Here is a 21,376-nt window from a genome sequence, read left to right as displayed (position 1 = left end):
CAGTGCGCCATTAGCATCCAGCCGTAGGCTGTATGAGGCTTTTGTGTGCTAATGGTTTGTGAACATGGTGTGGTTCAACGAAGCTTGGGGACATCTGAGACCAAATTTAACATGATTTGTTTTGGCTTTCCGATCTTTTGCCAGTTTTAATGTCTTAGGAATCAATGAAATTGAATCCGTCACATATAAACTGGCATTAGACCGGGGAGGCAATTCATGTCTTGTTTACTTAGAGGTTAGTCGTCCCCAAAAGTGCTTTTGTATGTTACATCGATGATGAGTCTTTCATATGCTGAGAAACAATTCAAGTTACCTACACTCACTCGTGCTGCCATTAGTATCAGTGATGATGCTTCTCAGGCGCTAAGTGTGTGTAGGTTGAATTTGTTTCAATGATGCTTGGGGACATCTGAGATGAATTTTGATGTCATGCATGTTTCACTTTTGTTAGTTAGGTGGTCCTTTAAAGGGGATTGACTTATTTTTAAATATCCAATGCGATAGTTCACAATTTGTCAATTCCCTTTGGAAGGACCACCATGACACTTAAACAACATGTTTGATTGTGGTGTTAATGATAATCAATGATGTTAAAGGTTGATATCCTGAGATTTATGTTTCAATACTTGTCCTTTAACTCCTTTTGTCTAATGGAGTGATTGTCATTTCACATGATCAGTAGTGAATATCAATCATTCCATTCGGCAAAAGGATGTTAAAGTTGAGAAAATATTGATACAATAGATCAATGATGCTATTCAACAACTCTGAGATTGGAACCCTAATGTTTGCTAATGTCCCATGTGTGAGTTTGATCATTGTGATCTGTGATGTAATTGTTGATTATCTTAGATTTTGGTTTCTAACATATTCCCTCGTCCCCTTTTACAAAAGGGGATAAATTTCATTTCAAAAACAAACAAGTGATCATGTAATCCCTTTTGTGAAAGGGTGATGAGGTTGTTAAAATTTAGAAACATACTACATATATGCTGTAAATCAACCTAACTGAGATTGTTGTGCCTTGTCCATTGCTGCCTTGTTATTTGTTTTGAGTCATCTATGATGAGTCTTCATTTGCTGACACTCAAACCCTATATTCCATTAACACTCATGCGCCATTAGCATGAATAATGCTTCTCAGGAGCTAAGTGTTGGTGGATGGGGTTTGTGTGAGGGATGCTTGGGGACATTCTGAGATGGTTGTGTGTACTTGCTTCTATGTACTTGATGCCTTCTTCTTCATGCTTTGTTCAATGATGAATTGGTTTAAGCATATCGAATTTTACTTTTGTTGACGCATCGGTATCTAGGTGGTAAGATTTTCCATCTGAAAATGATGTGATATGCATTCTTTCCACTTAGATGCCGATGTGTTTAGATAAGTGATTTTGCATATGACTTTCTAAGTATGTTGTAAGTAAATACCTTGCCTTTGCTGCCTTGCTCATGGCCTTGTTTTTTTGAGTTGTTCAATGATGAAATGATTTAGTAACTCGAATATTACATCTTTGACGCATCGATTTCAAAGTGGGAATAAATTCCATCTGAAAATGATGTGATATGCATTCTTTCCATTTTGAAGCCGATGTGTTTGGAGTTGTGATTTTGCATGTCCTGAGTTTCCTACACTTTTAGTATCCTCTGTCAAATGGAGTGACTTTCCTTTCCCATTTCTGTTTGTGTTAGTCATTCACTCCATTTGGGAGGAGGATATTAAAGTTTAGGATTCAATGATGATGAACACATACAAACTGAGAACAACATGTCCCCATGCTTTGCCTTGGCTTGAAAATGAATTCATGTGTTGCCTTGAAAACATAAAGTTGTCCCCTTAATGGTTTAAGGAATGGCTGACTCATTCAATTGATGTTTTGTGTTTCAATTACAACTAGAAATAATAAACATGATTGTGATTATGATGAACAAAAACTAAACTATGATTGTGATAACCTAGTTATTGTTGCCTTGTGCATTGCTGCCTAGTTATTGTTGCCTTGTTGATGCTGTCTTGTTCATGTTGCCTTGTGCATTGTTGCCTTATGATTTTGACTTATCCTGAAATCATATGTTAATATGCAATGTACATGTTCCCTTATGATTTTGAATAATCCTGAAATCATATGTTAATATGCAATGTACATGAATAACTACAAATATGTGAGTATGATGAACAAAAAATAAAGATTAACAACAATAAATTGATTCATTCATTCTTCCAGTTGATATGTTGCTTCCAAAATGTTTTAAATACATGTGATGCTTTCATTCAAGCTTACAAAAGTGACATTCTGTTTGTTCTTGTAACTTTTAAAACATGTTCCCAAAACACAAAAAGTAATCTCTCGTTCTTGCTCTATACTTCACTGATTTGCTCTCCATTCATCAACAAGTTGTTTGCATTCATTCACAGCCCACCTTGGGGCCTTAACTTGTTCTGGCAGATTCCCCTCATCTTCTAAAATCTTTTTCTTGTTGTGTGGGAGTTGGTAGTCATTGTCCCCCTTGTGTTTCAAAATTTCATTTCCAACATATTGAAGTGACATCCACACATTAGATAGAGTCTTTGCATGCAGTTCATTATATGCCAGTCACAGCACCACTTAAATCTTCAACTGTTTTAGGCATCTTTTTGTGCATTAGTGATTGAATTGACCTAAAGAACCCCAAGTCTAATATGTTACAATCTGGACTGTTTGCTGGCTGCTGAGTCAATATCAATGTGAAGCCATCTTGCTTGTAATGTTGCTGCCATTCTTGATCATTTTGCAAAATGTGTGCCTTTGCATTGTCTTGAATGATGTATATCACCCTTTCCCCCTCATGTGGTGGCCATTTCTCTTTAATTGCTGGGATTAGGTAGTTGATTAGCATGGCCCTAGTTGCAATCTAATTCACTGACTTGATTGGTTTAGTCTCAATTGTCCCCTTGACTCTGTTTTTGGATGTTCTCTTTGCTGCCACTGCATCTGTGAATGGAAATATACCAAGTTTCCCATCCCACTCACACTGCCCATCTTGTCCCCACCTTGGCCTTGCTACTGCTGCCATAAACATGAACTTTGGAATCTTAGTTCTTGATTTTCCCTTCCTGTGTGGAAATGGTTTATTGTTTGCTAAATAAACTCTTTGACTCTTTTGTGTAAGATAGAACCATTTCTCATCGATGTGAATGAAATCATACATGCTGTAATATGTGGGATCATTTGGTATTGAGTAGTCCATTAAGAGACCAAGTACCCACTTCATCCTTGCCATCTTGCATTCTTCTGAAATGCCTGGATTCAATGGACTTGAATGTGGTTTTATCTGTTTTCTTTTCACCATTCTCCAAACTGTCGTGGGACTCAAATTGAGCATCCTTGCTAGATCAATAATGGTTGTTCTATCCCCCATGGCTATGGAGGCTATAGACTCATATGTTACTTGAATTCTCTTCCTCCCACAGTTGTGATATTTGCTATCATAGAAATACGAATCCATGGCTGCCTTATGTGCCAATGCTCTCTGCCATATTAGTCTAATTGTCTTCCTTGTGTAACCAAACTTTATAACAGCCTGCCTATTTGTCCCATGAATGAGTTCATCTGAATGCTTTTCTTTTCTTAAGAGAAGGAACACCAAGATTTCCAACCTTAATTCGTTGTTAATCCTTGGGGTTCTAGGCTTATGATGATTTTGCTCTGTTTCTGTTTGATGAATTGGAGATGGTGGGAACTCTTGTTGTGTTGGCATGTTCAAATCAAACAAAAATGGAACTGAGTGGTTATCTGATATACCTGATGTATGCTGTGGTCCCACTTCACATTCTTGTGCATATTCTTGTCCCACTTCATTCAGATCTGGCAATTGTTGATTTTGCTCAAAGTCCCCTATTTGATGAGCATTTACTTCACTTTCAGCATTTTGGGTTGCCTCATCATCATCATAATCTGAATCAGAGTTCGTGTCGTCTCCTTCATCATCGGAAAAACCGAGGAACTCGTCCTCCTCTTGATCTGAAGCCATTAATGTCCCCTTGCTGATTAATTGTAGTGCATTTATTGCCTTTGGTTTTTTGTTGTTGTAACTGATATTAAAACAGTTGGAATTTATGAGGGTTTTTGGGTAGAAAATGACCCCTATTTATAAAGGGTGGTAAATGTAGAAAGTTTGGAGGGAAAACTTTTTGCTAAATTTCTGTTTTTGGAGGGAAGTGTAAAAAGGGAAGTGGACTTTCCCAATTTGGGAAGTCTTCCCTCCGTTTTTTTCTGTTGATGTAATCTCATTGGATGAAATAAATCCACCTCATGTACTTTGGTCCCCACTTCAATCAGATTTTTTCTGATTTTTGATTAATTAAATGAAAATATCCCATTTCCCATAATTCTTTAATATTTTCTCTCTCCTTACTTTAATCTTTAAAAAAGAATCTCTTATACATTCTTACACACAATCATTTCTCTTACACCCAATCATTACACTTATACCCATACAAACCAAGATTCTGTTTTTCTTAAAAACCCCCCAAGATTCCAAATGAATACAACATTTAGAAATGGAGGGAGTAGGTAGTTATAGTTTTAAGTATTTTCAAAATTGTTTTCATGTAACTGTGTACAGAGTATGCATTAAACGTAATTCGAAGTATTAGAATAAGTGAGATGCATATATTCAAAGTATTAGTGCGATTTTCTATATCAACTTCACAGATGAGTGCAGTGTTATCAAAGCCGGTCCTAACTTTTCATTGTCCCATGGGCGAAAAAATAAATTAGGCCCCATACTTTATAGGTTTAGGGACAAAAAATTTCTCGAAGATGTGTACTTTTTATTATTGAAAAAATGTTATTTAAATCACCCATTTTTCACTTCTTAAGACTAATATTACTCTATATCTAATAAAACTCGCAAAGAAAATTTAACTCGACCAAAACAATATTAAAACTTTTAACCTCGTGCTATAATAAGCATGAAATATATTTTAATATTTCACAAAGTTATCAAGTTAATATAAGACAAGGTCTATAACTACATATATGACAACTCCAATCTTTATTCAATTCTTTTTTTCTAATTTTAAATTAAACAAGAAGTGTGATTAGATAAGAAAAATCCTATATAATAATAACGAGAGAAAAAAACTACGGTATAAACGTGGAAAAAAAGAAAAGAAAAAGTAAAAAAATAAAAAAAGATACTGCTAGGAATCGAACTCACGTTTCAAATGCAAATCAAACTACCAGGCTAATTCACTTGATGAAGTCATTTCTGCACGAAATATTATTTGTTCTTATTCAGGTTGACATAAGAGATCATGGGCTTTTTTCCCTGGGGCCAGGGCGACGGCCCATTATGCCCTGCCCCAGGTTGTGACTTGTGAGCCCATCAACTGATCTACTCATAACTGACCCTAAAATTAAAAAGGAATAGCAACATGTCATACAAAAAAACAATTTTTAATCAACATTTTTTTCCAAAAGCAAACCAAATTGTATAAGCTCAACTAAAACCACCTAGGGCTTGCAACAACCTGTAAGCCCAAAAACTTATAGCCTACCACACTATAACCAAACAAACAAAAAAACTAGCAAGACTACCAAAGTTGACCAGAGTCGGACTTTGGTCTAAAACTACATTGTACGAACCGATAAACACACAAACTACAAATAATTCCTCATCAGTTATGCGGCCACCTTCAACGTTGTGCAGAAGAGGCTGAAAAACACACAGCAGCACCAACAGAACAGAGCAACCAGGAGCAGCGCAGCAGCCTAACTCTGCAGATCAGAAATAACAAACCCAGCTGATCAGGACAGCACACAACATCAGAACTGGAACAGATTGTCCATCAACATTTCACATTAAAAGCAAGACAACTCTAAAAACAACCCTCCATTTTAAACCAACATCATATTGAAATATAAATTAAGAATAACAAGTGCCTAAAGATCTCAAATGTTCGTCCACATAAAGTACAAAGTATGATCATAAAACATTTTAGACAATAGCTAAACACAAACAAAATCAAGTTAAAACTGAATTGAGTCTTTCTGGTAATAGTTTTAGTTGCAGTTAAAGTAAGAAAGTAAGCAAGTAAACCCTCAAAAGATGTGCACAAGAGCTAAGACCACGCTTGTTCGATCAATAAAGTAGTGAAAAAGTGGCTCCCCTAGATGCATGATTCAAGTTGATTTGAAAAAGGCTAACCATTAATCCTCCTGTCTTCAGCACCAGGGGTATTGGAGAGAATGATCATCAACAATAGTCGGGAAATAATGAACCATTTTTTCAAAATGGGAAGCTTCTGAAACAACTCAATACCACCACACTGACCTTTCGCCTCTGAAAGTGTCCTTCCTTCTCAATGCCCCAAAGCTAGAGAGAGCTGTATGAGTTCACTATTCTGTGTGCCGAATCATCCTTTAATCTTCCCACCTTACGATTTTATCAACCTCGAAACCCACTGCAGTAGCTCGAATATCTTCCAAAATCCATAAGATGGAAATGTCATCCTTGGTTCTTCTTTGTAGATTTCGAACCATGATCTCTGAGTCAGAAATTATCAGTACTCTTTGGATTTCCATTATTACAGACTGATAGCCCATCAGAGCGCATGTAAACAAGGGATTCAGCATGAAGCGCAGATTGTGCTAAGTGTGATAGGCCCTCTTCATCCAAGTCCGTAGACATGGCACAGCCAATCCCAGCTTTCTCATTCTCCTTTTTCCATGATCCATTCACTTGGATTATATGCGAATGGTTTGACCGTAGCATATACAGAGCTATTTATGCCCACTTGCTAGTTGCTACTGAGTACCCTTTATTTTCGTTAGCAATCAATATATAATCCTTGTATATGTTAAGGTGGCCTATGAAGGTCAATTTCAAAGATTGGTAATATTTTATTTTTATGTTTCGGAGATCAGTAATTAACAATAACTTAAAATGACCAACCTTGGTGGTTAATCTCCGAGATTAGTAATTAGTAAAAACTAAAAAGTTAAAAACCTAGGTGGCATTTCTTATAATTTCTTGACATAAGGGGGTTTACATTTTACATGGAAAGATGATGGGTTTCATACCATATGAGATATCTCCAAAAAATAATTGTATAACTTCGGGTCTATTTGGTTCAACTCATTTTTATTTTAGTTTATTTTTTTCTAAATTGTATGAATAAATACTTATTTTATTTGAAATTGTCTAAACAAAACTTATCTTGTCTAAACTTATACTCCTTCCATTCAGAATAAATGCAACACTTGCCTTTTTCAAAACAAGTGTATCACTTAAATTTTTGGCAACTTTAAACAATATTCACTCTCCCTCTCTCTCTCTCTCCCTCTCTTTACATCTACCTCACTTGCTATTCCTTTATTATTTCTCTCTCCTCTATCCAGTCTTACCCCACTACCTTTTGTTTTAACTTCTCTATTCTCTATTTATGAATAAATACTATGGAGTACGCCACTAACCTTTCATAAACACATTTAATTCTCAACTTCACTCACTTGCAATTAAAATAATGAACTTAATTCAATTGCCTAAAACTTAGTGCATTTCAAGTGTTGCACATATTCTAAAACGGAGGGACTATTAGACTATTATGAACTACCTTAACCTACTTTTCCCGAATAAGTTGAACTAATCAGGGCTTTATGATAATATTTTATGTTAAATACTGTATAAATTAGTATTAACTATAGCCAAACTAGAGTATGTATCTTAAAAGTAAAAAGTTGCATCTACAAATAAACTTATCACTCTTGTTTCTTTATTTAACAGAACCCTCCAGACGAAGAAGGATCAGCTTCACAAGAAATCAGTGATTTGGTAAGAAAAAAGTCTGCTCATCCTTGCCAAATTATCCATTATTAGATACGTATTTAATAAAACATAGCTAGGATGCTCGGACTCGGGTACGGGTGTCGGACCCGGGTAAGGGATCCGAGTGTCGGACATGAGAAACTCAAAAATCAAGGACTCGGGGACACGTTTTGAAAGGGTCCGAAACTTATATTTAGACCCGGGGACACGGCAGTGCAAAAACAAAATAAAGATTTTTTATTTTTTATTTGCAGATTTTTTTTTAAAAAGTACTGATTATAGTAGTTTTCTCAATATATATAATTAAGTATTAAGTGAGAAGTCAAACTCCTTAAATAAAAATACCATACTTTATTGCTCATATTATCAAATAAAGTAAAAACAGAAAAAGAGGCAAAGGACTCAAGACTCAAGACTACCCACTAATAAAGTTAAAACGGATTTTTCATGAAATGCCCTTGACGTTTATCTTAATGCGCCAAATACCCTTAAACTTTCCAGAATGCACCAAATACCCCCGAGGTTTAGTATAAATACACAAAATACCCAAAATGACTATTTTCCGTTAACTCCGTTAACATTAACCGTTAACTTTAACTTTAATTTAATTTAATTTTTATTTTTTCTCTTTCCCTTTTAATTTCTTATTTTTTATTTTTTGTTTTTTTCTCTCTCCCCTTCCTTCTTCCCTGTCTTCCATGGCAGCCCTTCTCTTCATCACCACCACCACACACACCACCCTGCTAACCCCTTCTCTTCCTCACCACCACCCCACACCGCCACCGACACCAGCCTGTTCCACGGCAGATAAGCACATCGATTTTCCTCTCTCCTCAAAATCCAGATCCCAAAAAAATTGATCCCCAAATCAGCAATCTAGTCGCAATTATCGTAACGGAGGGGGAAGTGGGGGGTGGGCAACGACGCCGGTGAGGAAGGGGGAGTGGGGTTTGGTGGCGGCGGTAGTGGGGAGCAATGAGGAAGGTGGGGGAAGTGCAGGGAAGGGAAACACGGGTTTGGTGGTGACGGCGGCAGTGGGGAGCAATGAGGAAGATGGGGGAAGTGCGGGGGAGGGAAACGTCATCGGTGAGGAAGGGGGAGTGGGGTTTGGTGGTGGCGGCATGGCGGCGGTGGGGTTTGGTGGTGGTGGCGTTCTCTCTCCTCTAATTCGTTGGTGCTGCGAGGATGAAGGTCATGTGGTTGCTTAACTCCTCAAATTAGATCAGTGTGGAGGGTGAGGGAAGGAGAGAGATTAGGCATGGAGGTGGAACTTGGAAGCAGGAGTTATGGTTGGTATTGATAATGGAGAGAGGGTTGACATGGTGGTGGTGGGAATTGAGGAGACAGACCAAAGGAAACAACAGGGTGGCAATGGAGAATCCCAAAAAATTTGGGGGTAATTGGTTTTTTTAGATAATAATTAATTAATTTAATTAAGGGTTAATTAATTTAATTAAGGATTAGTTAATGTAATTAAGGGTTAATTAATTTAATTAAGGATTAATTAATGTAATTAAGAGTTGATTAATATAATTAAGGGGTTAATGTTAGGATAAGTAGAGAAAACGGTTTATTAAGGGCATAAAGGTAAACATACGCTAACGGGTACTTAACGTCCGTTAGCCTTGTGGGCATTTTGTGTATTTATACTAAACCTCAGGGGTATTTGGTGCATTCTGGAAAGTTTAGGGGTATTTGGTGCATTAAGATAAACCTCAGGGGCATTTCATGAAAAATCCGAAGTTAAAAAGCAGAAAAAGAGGTAGATGGGAATCAGTCACTTTCTTCCACCTACCCAACCCCACATTAAAAAGTAAAAAAAAATTAAAACCGAAAATCAGAACCTGCTATTCTGCTAATGTCGAAGATATTTTTTTCAAAAAAGTCGAACCTGCTATTCTGCTAATGTCGACAACCACCCTTCGCCGGAGAAGAAAACCAACAACTCGGTGGTCCGATCAACTCGGAATTTCTGGCCGAACAAAAGCCCTAAGGTTTCGGCTCTTGATTTGTTGTTTTCTCTTCTCAATTTTTAGATCTAGGGTTAAAGAGTGTCGAGTCCACTTTCTCTCCGGCGGGTCCGATCCGGATTCCGTGTCCGCACCCGGGTCGTGTCGTGTCGACACCGGTACGGAGGGGTGGTGAGCCGAGTCCGAGCATCATAGAAACATAGTTCATAATTAGGAGGAGACCATGATCACCCCCACCTCCCGTCTCAAGTTTCTTGCTATGGACATGGAATCAAAAAAAAATTAAAATGTTTTTTATCCCAGAAATTAATTAAGACAAATATTGATTCTTATAACTTGGCAGACGGGTAGTCGTGACTTCTTTCTGGAGTTGGTTTGTTAGGAGGGACAAATTGATTAGACCCCCAGGAATATTAAAGCAAAAAACATGTTCAGTAAAAATCAACACTAAAACAATATATGTCAGAAGTTAAAATTTAACAAAAGTTCCAAACGTTTAGCTCTTAAGAAGCTTAGAATTTCTATGAAATAATGGTTAAAGCGGACCATCAATAGAGGAAAGCTTGATCGGGGGGCTATTTTAGTAAACCTTTTTTCTTGTGGCCCTTAATAACAAATTCTGAATAAACCATATCCCACCCTTTTGACTATCCAGTGAGGTTGGAAAGACAAAGTCCCCAAATAAGAAGATTAGAAATTACTTAATCACAACCATGGACAAATATACTTGAATCACTTAATAAAATAACCTAACAATGTGTAAATATAATACCTTTGTAGTGGGAGTAGTGGACTATAAACATTAGAATTCTTCATATGGCAAGATGATTAGTTTTACAGCAACTTGGACCCCCTATAAAATACATTTACCTCCTAAAAGATCCCAAGAAAATATTACCTACCTCCGTAACTCTTGTTTGTGAATTTATCAGAACACCATTACATTACTTCACCAGAAAAAAGGCCAGCTATTCAGAATCACAAGAGATTGGTGATGGTAACAATAAAACCATTTATCTCCTAAAAGGTCCAATGCAAATTATTACCACCAAAGCTCTTGTTTGTGATTGTTGATATGGTAACAATAAAACCATTTATCTTCTAAGAGGTATTATGCAAATTATTGCTTCCATAACTCTTGTTTGTGAATTTGGCAGAACAACACTACTACTTCAGAAGAAGGAAGGCTAGATATCACAGAATCACAAGAGATTGTTGATGTGGTAAGAAAAGAGTTCCCTCATACTTTTACGCATTACATGTATTCTCCAACATCTAACTATCAAAGATTTCATGATTACTAGAAGAAGAAGAATAAGCCTCTAAGACACCTCATCTCCAAGATTATTAGGGCTAGTAAAGAAATAATTTAACAATCAACACTAAGAAAACATCATCATAAGCATCAGGTGGAGCGAAATACGGATCAGGTAATTACTGAGTTGGTTCAAGTACGGGAGGTCACTATCCAGTCGGTCCAAGTACATTAATAATGTTTATGTTGTATATAAATATATCCATATCTTAGTAGGTACCGATATTTTTATATCTAACTGAGCATTAATGAATTATAATTCAACGAGTCATGACGTCATACTACTTCAAAAGTGGTATTATCAATTAATCGCAAGTTTGATATACTTCCTCCGCTCCAATATTATTACACCATTTACCTTTTTAGGAAGTTTCACAAATATTGCACCATTTCCATTAGGAAATAAAAAAGTTATTTTCACACTACAAATACCCAATATACCTTTACATCTTACACTGGTTGATTTATTTAATGCTTGTATCACATGGGCAACTTTGAATTTTTGCCTTTCTCTCTCTTCCTTTTACCCACAACATAAGTTCTTGTGCAAAACCTATATGGTGCAATTATATTGGAACGGGTGAAGTATATTATTATATAAGCATCATGTATTTAAAAAAATTATCTTAATCTAGCACCAAATAAACAAAGTATTTATCTGAACTTAGATAACAAGTCAAGTTGAATTTAGATTGATTAGTAAGTTGGGTTGAGTTCGAGTTTCAGCGGGTTAAATCGGCTTTGGGTCATTCTCGGGTCGGTTAGTCCGGTCACTACTTTGCGGAATGTTGTGGTCAGTCATGTTCGAGTCTTTAATTCTCGGGTCAACTTGGTTGTTCGGTTGATTTTAGATCAAGTCGGGTCTTGGTTAACTTAACCTAATTTGACCGTATTACGCTTTACTTATTCCTTTAGCAATCTTTTGTATTCGATTTCATTATTTGGGTTAGATCTAATTAACTTATTTTGGCCTAGTTTTACAAAGTTTGACCAAATAACCTTTTACTTGTTCCTTGACCAATCATTTAGATTCTATTTAATCATTTGATTAGGTTGGTCAAATCAGCTAAGTTTGACCTAATTGATTAGGTTTGTCAAATCAGCTAAGTTTGACCTAATTCGACCAAGTTCGATCAAATTGGCTTGGTTCGACCAAGTTTTAACAAGTTGTACTAAATTTCCTTTTACATGTTCCTTAGGCAATCATTTGGATTCGATTTCATTATTTGCTTTAGTTCGATATAACCGACTTAGTCTGGCCTACTTTGACCAAGTTTACCTAATTTTGTCCAAGTTTAAACAAACTTACTTGCTCCTTAAGTAATCTTTTGGATTCAATTTCATTAATTGGGTTGGTTTGATCTAATCGGCTTATTTTAACCTAATTTGACCTATTTACCCTTTACATGTTTCTTAAACAATCTATTGGATTCAATTTCATTGTTTGGTTTAGTTTGATCTAATCGACTTATTTTGACCAAGTTTGATCGAATTACCTTTTGCCTATAAACGATCTTTTGGATTCGATTTCATTCCCCCAAGAAAAAGATTAAAAGAAAAAAATGATACATAGTAATAAATACAAAAATACATCACTAAACACTTCTTGCATCCATGGTTATATCTGGATTAACAAGTCATATGGACTCTTTGGTCAAGGGTTCGAATCCATTTTACTACAATATATAACTATGTCATTGATTTGCTTTAGTTTGATCTAACCGACTTAGTTTAACGTATTTCGAACAAGATTTGACCAAATTGCCCTTTACTTATTTCTTAAGCAATCTTTTGGATTCAATTTCATAATTGGTTTAGGTGGCGCTAAAAGGATTATTTTGACCACGTTTGACCAAATTTACTCTTTTCTTATTCCTTCAACAATCTTTTGGACTCGATTTCATTATTTTCTTTAGTATGACAAAATCGTCTTAGTTTGACCGAATTTTACAAAGCTTGACCAAATAGCCCTTTACTTGTTCCTTAAGCAATCTTTTGAATTCGATTTCATCATCTTTAATTGATTTTATTGGTTTAGTGTTGCCAAATTTGATCAAAAGTGACCAAGTTTGACCAAATTACCCTATATATGTTCCTTAATCAATCTTTTGGATTCAGCTTCATTATTTGGTTTAGTTTGTAATGATCGGCTTAATTTGACCTAATTTAACTAAGTTTGATGATATTACCTTTTGCCTGTTCCTTAAGCAATCTATTAGATTTGATTTCATTATTTGGTTTAGTTTGATCTAATTGGCTTTATCTAACCTAATTTGACCATGTTTAACCTAATTTAACCAAGTTTGATCGAGTTACCCTTTAATTGTTCCTTAAGCAATGTTTTGGATACGCTTTCATCCTTTAGATTAATTTGATTTAATCATCTTAGTTTGACCTAATTTGATCATGTTCCCATTAGGTTATACTCACTCCGTCTCAGATTAGTTTTTACACTTTCCATTTTCATATTGCCAAAATTAGTTTTTACACTTTTACTTTGGGAAAACCACACAATTATTTTAATATATATCTCTTTCCACTACCAAAACGTTAGGTCTCAGACACTCTCTCACATTATATTAAAATAATTACTCCATTATCTACTTTTCAATAAATAATACCCACTATCTACTTTTCCATCTATTTTTATAATAGAAATATATTTGAAAAACAAATAACAATCTCCTAAATGCCCTAATAAGTGTCAAAACTAATCTATGACAGATGGAGTATTGAACATTTGAACATTAAACACCAATAAGAAAAACGGAAAAAAAATGGTTTGATAATACAACCTTTGGGTCATTTACTTAATCCAACCTTTACACCGCATCGACTTTTATTGCATCCAAATGACCAATTACTCACTAACAAAGTCACCTTCCCACTTTCATCAAGAAAAAGAAAAAAGAAACTAAAATAAATTATTGAACCCCTTCATGCTTAAATTCTAAAAGAAGAAATAATTAAAGAGGAACTTTTTAAAAAAACGGAATAATAATAATGGACTAATGGCAGCGTGTCACGTGGAAAAATGACCTGGACAGATGACATGCTGGTTGCAATAAAAGCGGATAGAGTATAAAGTTGGATTACTTGATAACTTAATAAGGACCAACTCTATTCAACATCAAAAAACCGTACAAACTTGCAAAAACAAGTTAAACAACATAAACGTGTACGACTCACTTCCAAAGTAGGTGGTTACAAAATCCAAATATCCATAGAAAAAACAAAATCTGTTTCTGGCCTTTATCTCATAATGATATAAAACACAAATTAGTTTTATAATAGAAAACTCCCTTTGCCATGTGCCCTTGGACTACTTGGCAGTTGGCACTAAAGCTAACTCCATACAGAAGTTATACCAAGGCCGTGGCAATAAATGGTGAAAATAATGCAACTCCATTCTTTTTAAATATGTGATTTTCTTTATAGATTTTCATTAGAGTTTAATCTCACCTCTGGAGGTAGGGTTGAGTAATAATGAACACTTGTAAAGAAAAGACCCAACTAAGAGTTGGACAAGCATTAGCATGAACTTTGTCGCTCACAAGACTTGAAGAAATTGCATATAAATCATTACCGTACCACTATCCATTACCTCACACAAAACAACACGTAAAAGAATGAGAGCAATCATATAGAAAATAATTTGTTACCGAGGTATGGTTTTAGAGTGTTTAAGAATTGTTCCTTCACTTATTCTCATGCTCCTAAACCAAGAAAAAACGAATCACAAGATGAGAAATCCGTCGCAAGACAAGTCATTTTGAATCCCACAAATCTGCAAACACAAAAAAAAAAAAAATCATACGTAACATTCCATCAAAGACAAGTAAATGTTCCAAAATTCATTTTACATTCATTTTACAAACATTGTATATGTTCCAAAATGGATATGTGTACAATGAAAAGAAATTCAATAAACATACATTAAATAAATGCAAGTTCACTATTTTTTGCAAGTTTAGGCATATATTTCAAGTAAACTTCTTTCGGAACTTTTTCCCCTACTAACCTATTTGTATTCACAATTAACAAAATTCTTTCCCCTTTGTCTTTCGTTCATTTTTAATAATTTTTAGTTTAATCATGATTCAAAATATCTAATTGATAAATAAAGCATAAACTATAAAGGTTTAAATTAGTGTTGTGATATGTCAATGCGACTTTGACCTTTCAAATGAGATATTCTTATATAAACTTGTTAGAACTTACTTTAACTTATTAAAACTAATCGAAACCAAATCAAGATCATATTTTAGCTCTGAAACCACCTTATTCGAAATTATCTGAACTTTTCGGATATATTGAATTGAATAATAATTTTACGCGCAATGACAAAATCATCCACGTAGAGTTTTTCATTTCTTCGGATCCACCCTCGACCGATAAGGAATCACAAAAAGCACAAGCCTTAAAAAGATATCAATTGATTTATAAGTTCTACCAAAGAATACCCCTTATGTATCATAAGGAAGGCCAACAATGGGCCTCAACTTAGGTGGAAATGCAAAATATGAGGGGAAGAAATAGAAACATGAGGTTACTATGTTCAATCGACTTGTTCATAGAGCTTGTACTCCTACAAATTCTACACGGGTGCATACGTATTTAATTTATCAATATTACAAGGGACCCAATTAAAGAGGGATTGCGAACCACCAATCCATCATAGCCAGCCATTGCACCAAGGAATTAAAATTCATCAAGGGAGGTCCTCTTACTTTGAACGACTAACCATTCTGATTCGCACAACTTGGCACAAGTAACCAAGAACAAAGGAATTTCCATTTTTGGAATATCCATTGTAAAAAAAACAAGCCTACACAGTTGTACAATATAAAGTTCTAAAAACAAAATCAACAAATAGGATAAAAGTTTCCATCGTTTACTCCTTCCTCTCCATTTCATCCATGAAAAGTTTCGAATAAAATATTTAAGATTTAAAATAAAATCTTTGGTCGGAAAGTGGTTGTGGCATTTTCCTCGTGATCCTAGAATCTTTATGGCATCGAGTCATAAAAAGCATAACCAAATGGGTGGGATGCTCAAAGTGCTCTTACACATGGTTGTCCATGGAAGTTCATCTCCTAGGTTTTCCGTCTTTTCCTTCCTTTAGTGAAGTTCAAGGTAGGGATGGTCGTATTCATTTTGGGAAGATGTTTGGAGGGAGAGCAACCATTATGTGTTCATTTCCCTCGTTTATTTCAATTGTCCTCGCTACACAATGCCTATATATCGAGTTTCTATGGTGAAAATGCATGGAATTTACATTTTCGAAGGCCTCCACATGTTAGGGAACTAGATGAGCTTCCTTCCCGGTGAGGTATTGTGGAACAAAGTCACATTAGCATCTTTATGGGCTAAGGCAAGTGGGGCTTTCACTAGTTACTCGGTGGGGGAGGTACAAAGAAGTTGGAGAAATCTGTAAAAATTTTGCTTTCTAAAACAGAGGACTTCTTCTTCTCATTGTTTGCTCTCCTTTTCTCCAACTGTTAATATAATATAAAATTTAAAATCATATCAGTAAAAGAATGAAGAAAATTAACAAAAGTTTATAACTATGCGTCCTTCACTTATGAAAAGATAAATGTAAGATTGAAATACAAAGGAAACAATAAAATATCCAGACTAATTGAACCTAAGTACTTCTTTCAACAAACTAGAGAATAGTAAGGTGTGTTTAAGACTTTAAGATTGCTTAGAAAAGTTTCTAATTACTGTCTACTCTCTCTATTACAAAATGTAAGTGACTATGGCCATTTCTAGGACATGTGAAACATGCTAAATTGCTAAACACAGATAATAAGAAATATGTATAAATCTACTAATGTATAACTTTATTCCCTCGCTAAGGATAGCCTTTCATTACACTATTATGGGTTTCAACATATGACAATACACTTGAGAGATCATATGAAGATCATAACCTTCATAACTTTTTTTTCTTTGAATTTTTTTTTTGGGATTAACTTCTGTAACATCAGTTTCTGTATTTGACAGAACATTATCACACCAGAAGGATCGGCTGCAGAAGAAACCAATGATTCGGTAAGATTTTTTTTTTTAATCCTTGTGAGAATCAAAGTTATTCTCAATTGCATAAACTTTGTCACACATTTTTTAGGAGAGGAGACTATACCCCCACACCTCTCCTGTGACCCTGTCTCAGGATCTGCCTATGGGAATCAAAATAAAATGAATTTTTTTGTGTGATAGAACATTTAAATGTTGTTTGTTCATTTGGCAGACCATTATAAGACACGAGGAAGAAAGGCCAGCTTCACAAGAAATCATTAATGAGGTAAGGGAAAAAATTATCCTTGAAAGAATTAAAGTTATTTATTGGTATCATATATTTATACGAGATATTAAGCACCTAAATGTTCCAAAAAGGTCCAGGTGTCTAAATGCTCCAAAAAGGTGCAAGCTTTAAATTTCCTTGTATTGGTGTCACCATTTTATGTTTATTTAATCACAACATGCTAGTTTGTTCACATGGAAACCCGATGAGTTTGACTGAAAATTACACACCGATAGACACACCATTATCTCATTAGTGGTCTTAAGCAGATGATAACCGCCATGACTCTGGTTTTTCATTTGACAGTACATTATTACACAAAATGAAGAAGGGCCAGCATACCCTCAAGAATCACACGGGGCTTTAAATGTGGTAAGAAAAAATTATCCCTTGTCGTTTTAAGCATTTGAGACACCCATCTCCAAGATCATTAGAGCTTGTAAAAGATTAAATTAACAATCAACAGAAAAAGAAAAAATATCATCATAAGCTTTAAAGAAAATTAAAATGATGGTAAGGTTTAAACTTGGAAAAACGAGATTAAAATAGTACATGGCCTATTTTGTTGTTATTTCCTTCAAATTACTTCATTTTTTTCCGAATAGGAAAGCATAAATTCTCAAGATGTTTTGAAACTACTACAATCACAATATCCTTTTCTTTTTTAACTAAAATTGTTAACTATGCAGGAGAATCCACCACAAGCAAGTACACAAAGAAGGTAAAGATATATTACATGTAAATATTAACAAAAATTTGACAATCACCGAGAATCGATATCACTTTTCTAGCATTAATACTACGTATTATGGTATACAGGTCAGCACAAAGGTCTCATGACAAATTATTATGCATGGCGATCTGTCTTCTCGGAGGATTTTCAATAAGTTATCTCAATGCTACAATTGGTAAACAGATGTTATCACCCTTTGGGATCTATTCTATAAGTTCTTATCTTTCATGAGCAGCATATAAAAGTCAGTCTTGCTTACAATAGCTATGTCTTTTCTGATGGTTATTTTGCACAATAGTCTATCAAATCTTATCCCAACTAGAAGGATAACAATTTTATTTGAAAAAGTTGCATAATTTCCTATGTTGTTCTCCTATTACTTGTATTTTAAGAATTTTTGAAGAGAGAGAGATGTAGGATTGTGTATGGTTGACAAAATACATAAAATACAAAATATTTACAGTTACTAGCTCAATCCTACTAGTTTCATGAAAGGATAGCCGATAGCCCAAGAAAGAGCCTGGTTAAGTAACATTTAAAGGAAATCAGGCAAACAGCTCTACCCCACAAGAACTCACATCATGTGTATCTACATCAACTAAAATCTTATCCTAGAAATAAGAGCTAATGATAGAATTTGTGTAGATGGAAAATACCAAAATCTTGTGATAATGTGCCAAATAGATGGTAAGGAACCCATAGTCCCATACGATACCTATTATCTCAAAATATAAAGCCATTCAATTGCGGCCAAATGGTCCAGGGAATAGGCATAATAGCATTTCGCCACAACTCCCTTTTCTTTCCTCCTTCCAAATCCCAAGACATGAATTTGAATTCATTCTTCTATGTGAGAGAAAACCCTCTTTATGCACTGCAAAAAGCCTTCTTCATAGATAATTAGCCAACTCAAAATGAAGGAAGATTGGTGTACCACACTAATAGAAAATGGCCGGTCCGTTTGTAGAGCACATCATTCATGTTGATCCTTCCCAAAGGTAATGTACGTACGAACGTTCTCATCTAAAGAGGTACCTTTGTCTTCCAAATGAAATTTGTAAACATAAAGGTGTGAATATTTAGGATGTTTTTATAAGCGTGAAAAATAGTTTTACACAAAACTCCCTTGAAGAACCACCCCATCAAAACCCTGGAGTCCTCCACATCCTTTAGCTCTCCCGATCAAGGAGAGGTCTGTAGCGAAAGGAAAATTCCATGCATCGCCACTAAAAAATCCAGACACTAAATCCTCATGTAGTGAATATAAACAAGGAAGGCGTGGGTATCAAGACTAGCAATTGCAAAAGGGAACCTACCCATATATCCTAGAGAACAAGATCCGCCTCACATCCACCTACTTTAACCTTACCTGGAGGTTGAACAAAGTGGAAACCTAGGAGATGATTTATGAGGGAAATGCAAATATGACACATATAACTTTCCTTGAACTTAGGGTACTATGTATAATTTTCAAAAAGCAAAGATACAGAAGAAGTATTTAAAAAGGAGCATTGCAGAAAAAGTCGAACATCCCAAAGAAAACTGAACTGTCAAACTGAACACAGATGACAACATTAAAATCTAAATTATGGTCTATGCAAATGTCCGATTTCAGCTAATGAGCAGTCAACTACTCCTCAAAAAAGAACAAGAATGCCGATTTTTTAAAAACATAGAAACTGGTAAGTTGCTAGTGAAAGCGTTTTGAGATTGGAACCATGTCAAAAAATAAGATTGCAACTCAGCAAATCAACGAACAGAGGCAATTTATTGCATCACGATCCAAATAAGGTTTAGCTTAGCATATCAAAACAAATGCATAACCTATAACACATTTTTCCACATAAGTAGCACTACTTACTGTACATTATGGCAAAGAACAATAAAAGAAGGAATTTGGTCAGAAGTATAACCAAAAAAAAAATTAATTTAAAGATACTAATTTGAGAAAACTGTGACTATGTGCGAATAAGAAGTAATCTAAGCACATCTCTGAGATTTTCTACTCATATTAAGTAGAAAGTATTTATTTAAATAGTGCAGTCAGTTAGTTACAATATTGCAATCTTCATAATGACATGATGAATTTGTTTTTCTCGCGCAGGAAACGTGATAGACATGGATGGGTTGTTAAAAAGGCTATCAAAAGATCTTTTTTATCGTAAAAGACACATAAATATTGATGAGTATTGTACTTTTCTTAACATGGGCATACAAACATGCATAGCTGGATTGCACATTTTACAAATAGTGGCCATCTTCGTGACGCCCTATTTATGTACTCGGTGGGGAAGGAAGCTGACAGTCATATAGACCTGTCAAAAATCGACCCGACCCGAAAACCGACCCGAACCCGACCCGAAAATACTGGGTCCTGAACAAGATTTTGTGACCCGTAACCCGATTTTGTCCGAACCCGAGCAACCCGAAAAGTAATGGGTCAAAACCCGACCGAACCCGTTTTGGACCCGACCGATTGAAAATCATTGTATTTATAGTAATAAATGACATTATGAATAAATTTAAGTATAATAAACACGTTTTTTGTTACTATTGTTGTTAGACCTGTCAAACGGGTCGGTTGGGTCGGATTGTAAAAAATTATTTTCGGGTTCGGGTTAGATCGGGTCGGTCACTTTCGGGTTCGGGTTTACAAATGCTTGTTCAAGACCCAGAACTTTCGGGTTCGGGTCGACCCAACGGGTTGAGAGATTTTAAAATGCGCATTATATTTTCATTAATTTAGGTGATAAATATACAAAATATGGGCACAAATTAACAAATTTTCCTACATAAGTTTATATTTAGTCAAATTCAACCATAAAATGGCGTATAGTTCAAATTAAAATCATATTACACACAATAACAGTAAAAACAGCGTGTTTATTATGCTTAAATTTTCTCATAATCGCATTTATTACTATAAATACAACGATTTTCAATCGGTCGGGTCCAAAACGGGTTCGGTCGGGTTTTGACCCATTACTTTTCGGGTTGCTCGGGTTCGGATAAAATCGGGTTACGGGTCACAAAATCTTGTTCAGGACCCAGTATTTTCGGGTCGGGTTCGGGTCGGTTTTCGGGTCGGGTCGATTTTTGACAGGTCTAATTGTTGTGTGTAATATGATTTTAATTTGAATTATACACCATTTTATGGTTGAATTCGACTAAATATATACTTGTGCAGGAAAATTTGTTAAATTGTGCCAATATTTTGTATATTTATCACCTAAATTAGA

The 21,376-nt window shown here is 35.2% G+C and overlaps 1 protein-coding gene and 1 long non-coding RNA gene across 2 annotated transcripts; one reads left to right on the top strand and one right to left on the bottom strand.

Moving 5' to 3' along the window:
* Window positions 1-5,419: 5,419 nt before the first annotated feature.
* Window positions 5,420-10,545, bottom strand: LOC110790788 (uncharacterized). The gene is made up of 2 exons (XR_002533916.2): window positions 6,190-10,545; window positions 5,420-5,759 (listed from the first exon to the last, which is right to left on the bottom strand). It is a non-coding gene; the product is annotated as an uncharacterized lncRNA (long non-coding RNA).
* An 83-nt stretch (window positions 10,546-10,628) lies between these two features.
* Window positions 10,629-20,450, top strand: LOC110790785 (sugar transport protein 2). The gene is made up of 8 exons (XM_056835716.1): window positions 10,629-10,857; window positions 10,937-11,002; window positions 17,104-17,151; window positions 17,351-17,404; window positions 17,711-17,776; window positions 18,094-18,125; window positions 18,224-18,312; window positions 20,242-20,450. The coding sequence occupies exons 1-8, from the start codon at window positions 10,855-10,857 to the stop codon at window positions 20,448-20,450; spliced, it is 567 nt and encodes a 188-aa protein (XP_056691694.1). The 5' UTR covers window positions 10,629-10,854.
* Window positions 20,451-21,376: the final 926 nt, after the last annotated feature.

This window comes from Spinacia oleracea, chromosome 2 (genome assembly GCF_020520425.1).
Source record: "Spinacia oleracea cultivar Varoflay chromosome 2, BTI_SOV_V1, whole genome shotgun sequence".
In the NCBI taxonomy this organism is placed as follows: Eukaryota; Viridiplantae; Streptophyta; class Magnoliopsida; order Caryophyllales; family Amaranthaceae; genus Spinacia; species Spinacia oleracea.
This window is presented reverse-complemented; position numbering and strand designations above follow the sequence as displayed.

Coding starts and splice junctions, on each gene's coding strand:
- LOC110790785 (XM_056835716.1), top strand. Junction 18,126..18,223: donor CAAGCAAGTACACAAAGAAG/GTAAAGATATAT, acceptor TATGGTATACAG/GTCAGCACAAAGGTCTCATG. Junction 18,313..20,241: donor TTATCTCAATGCTACAATTG/GTAAACAGATGT, acceptor TTTCTCGCGCAG/GAAACGTGATAGACATGGAT.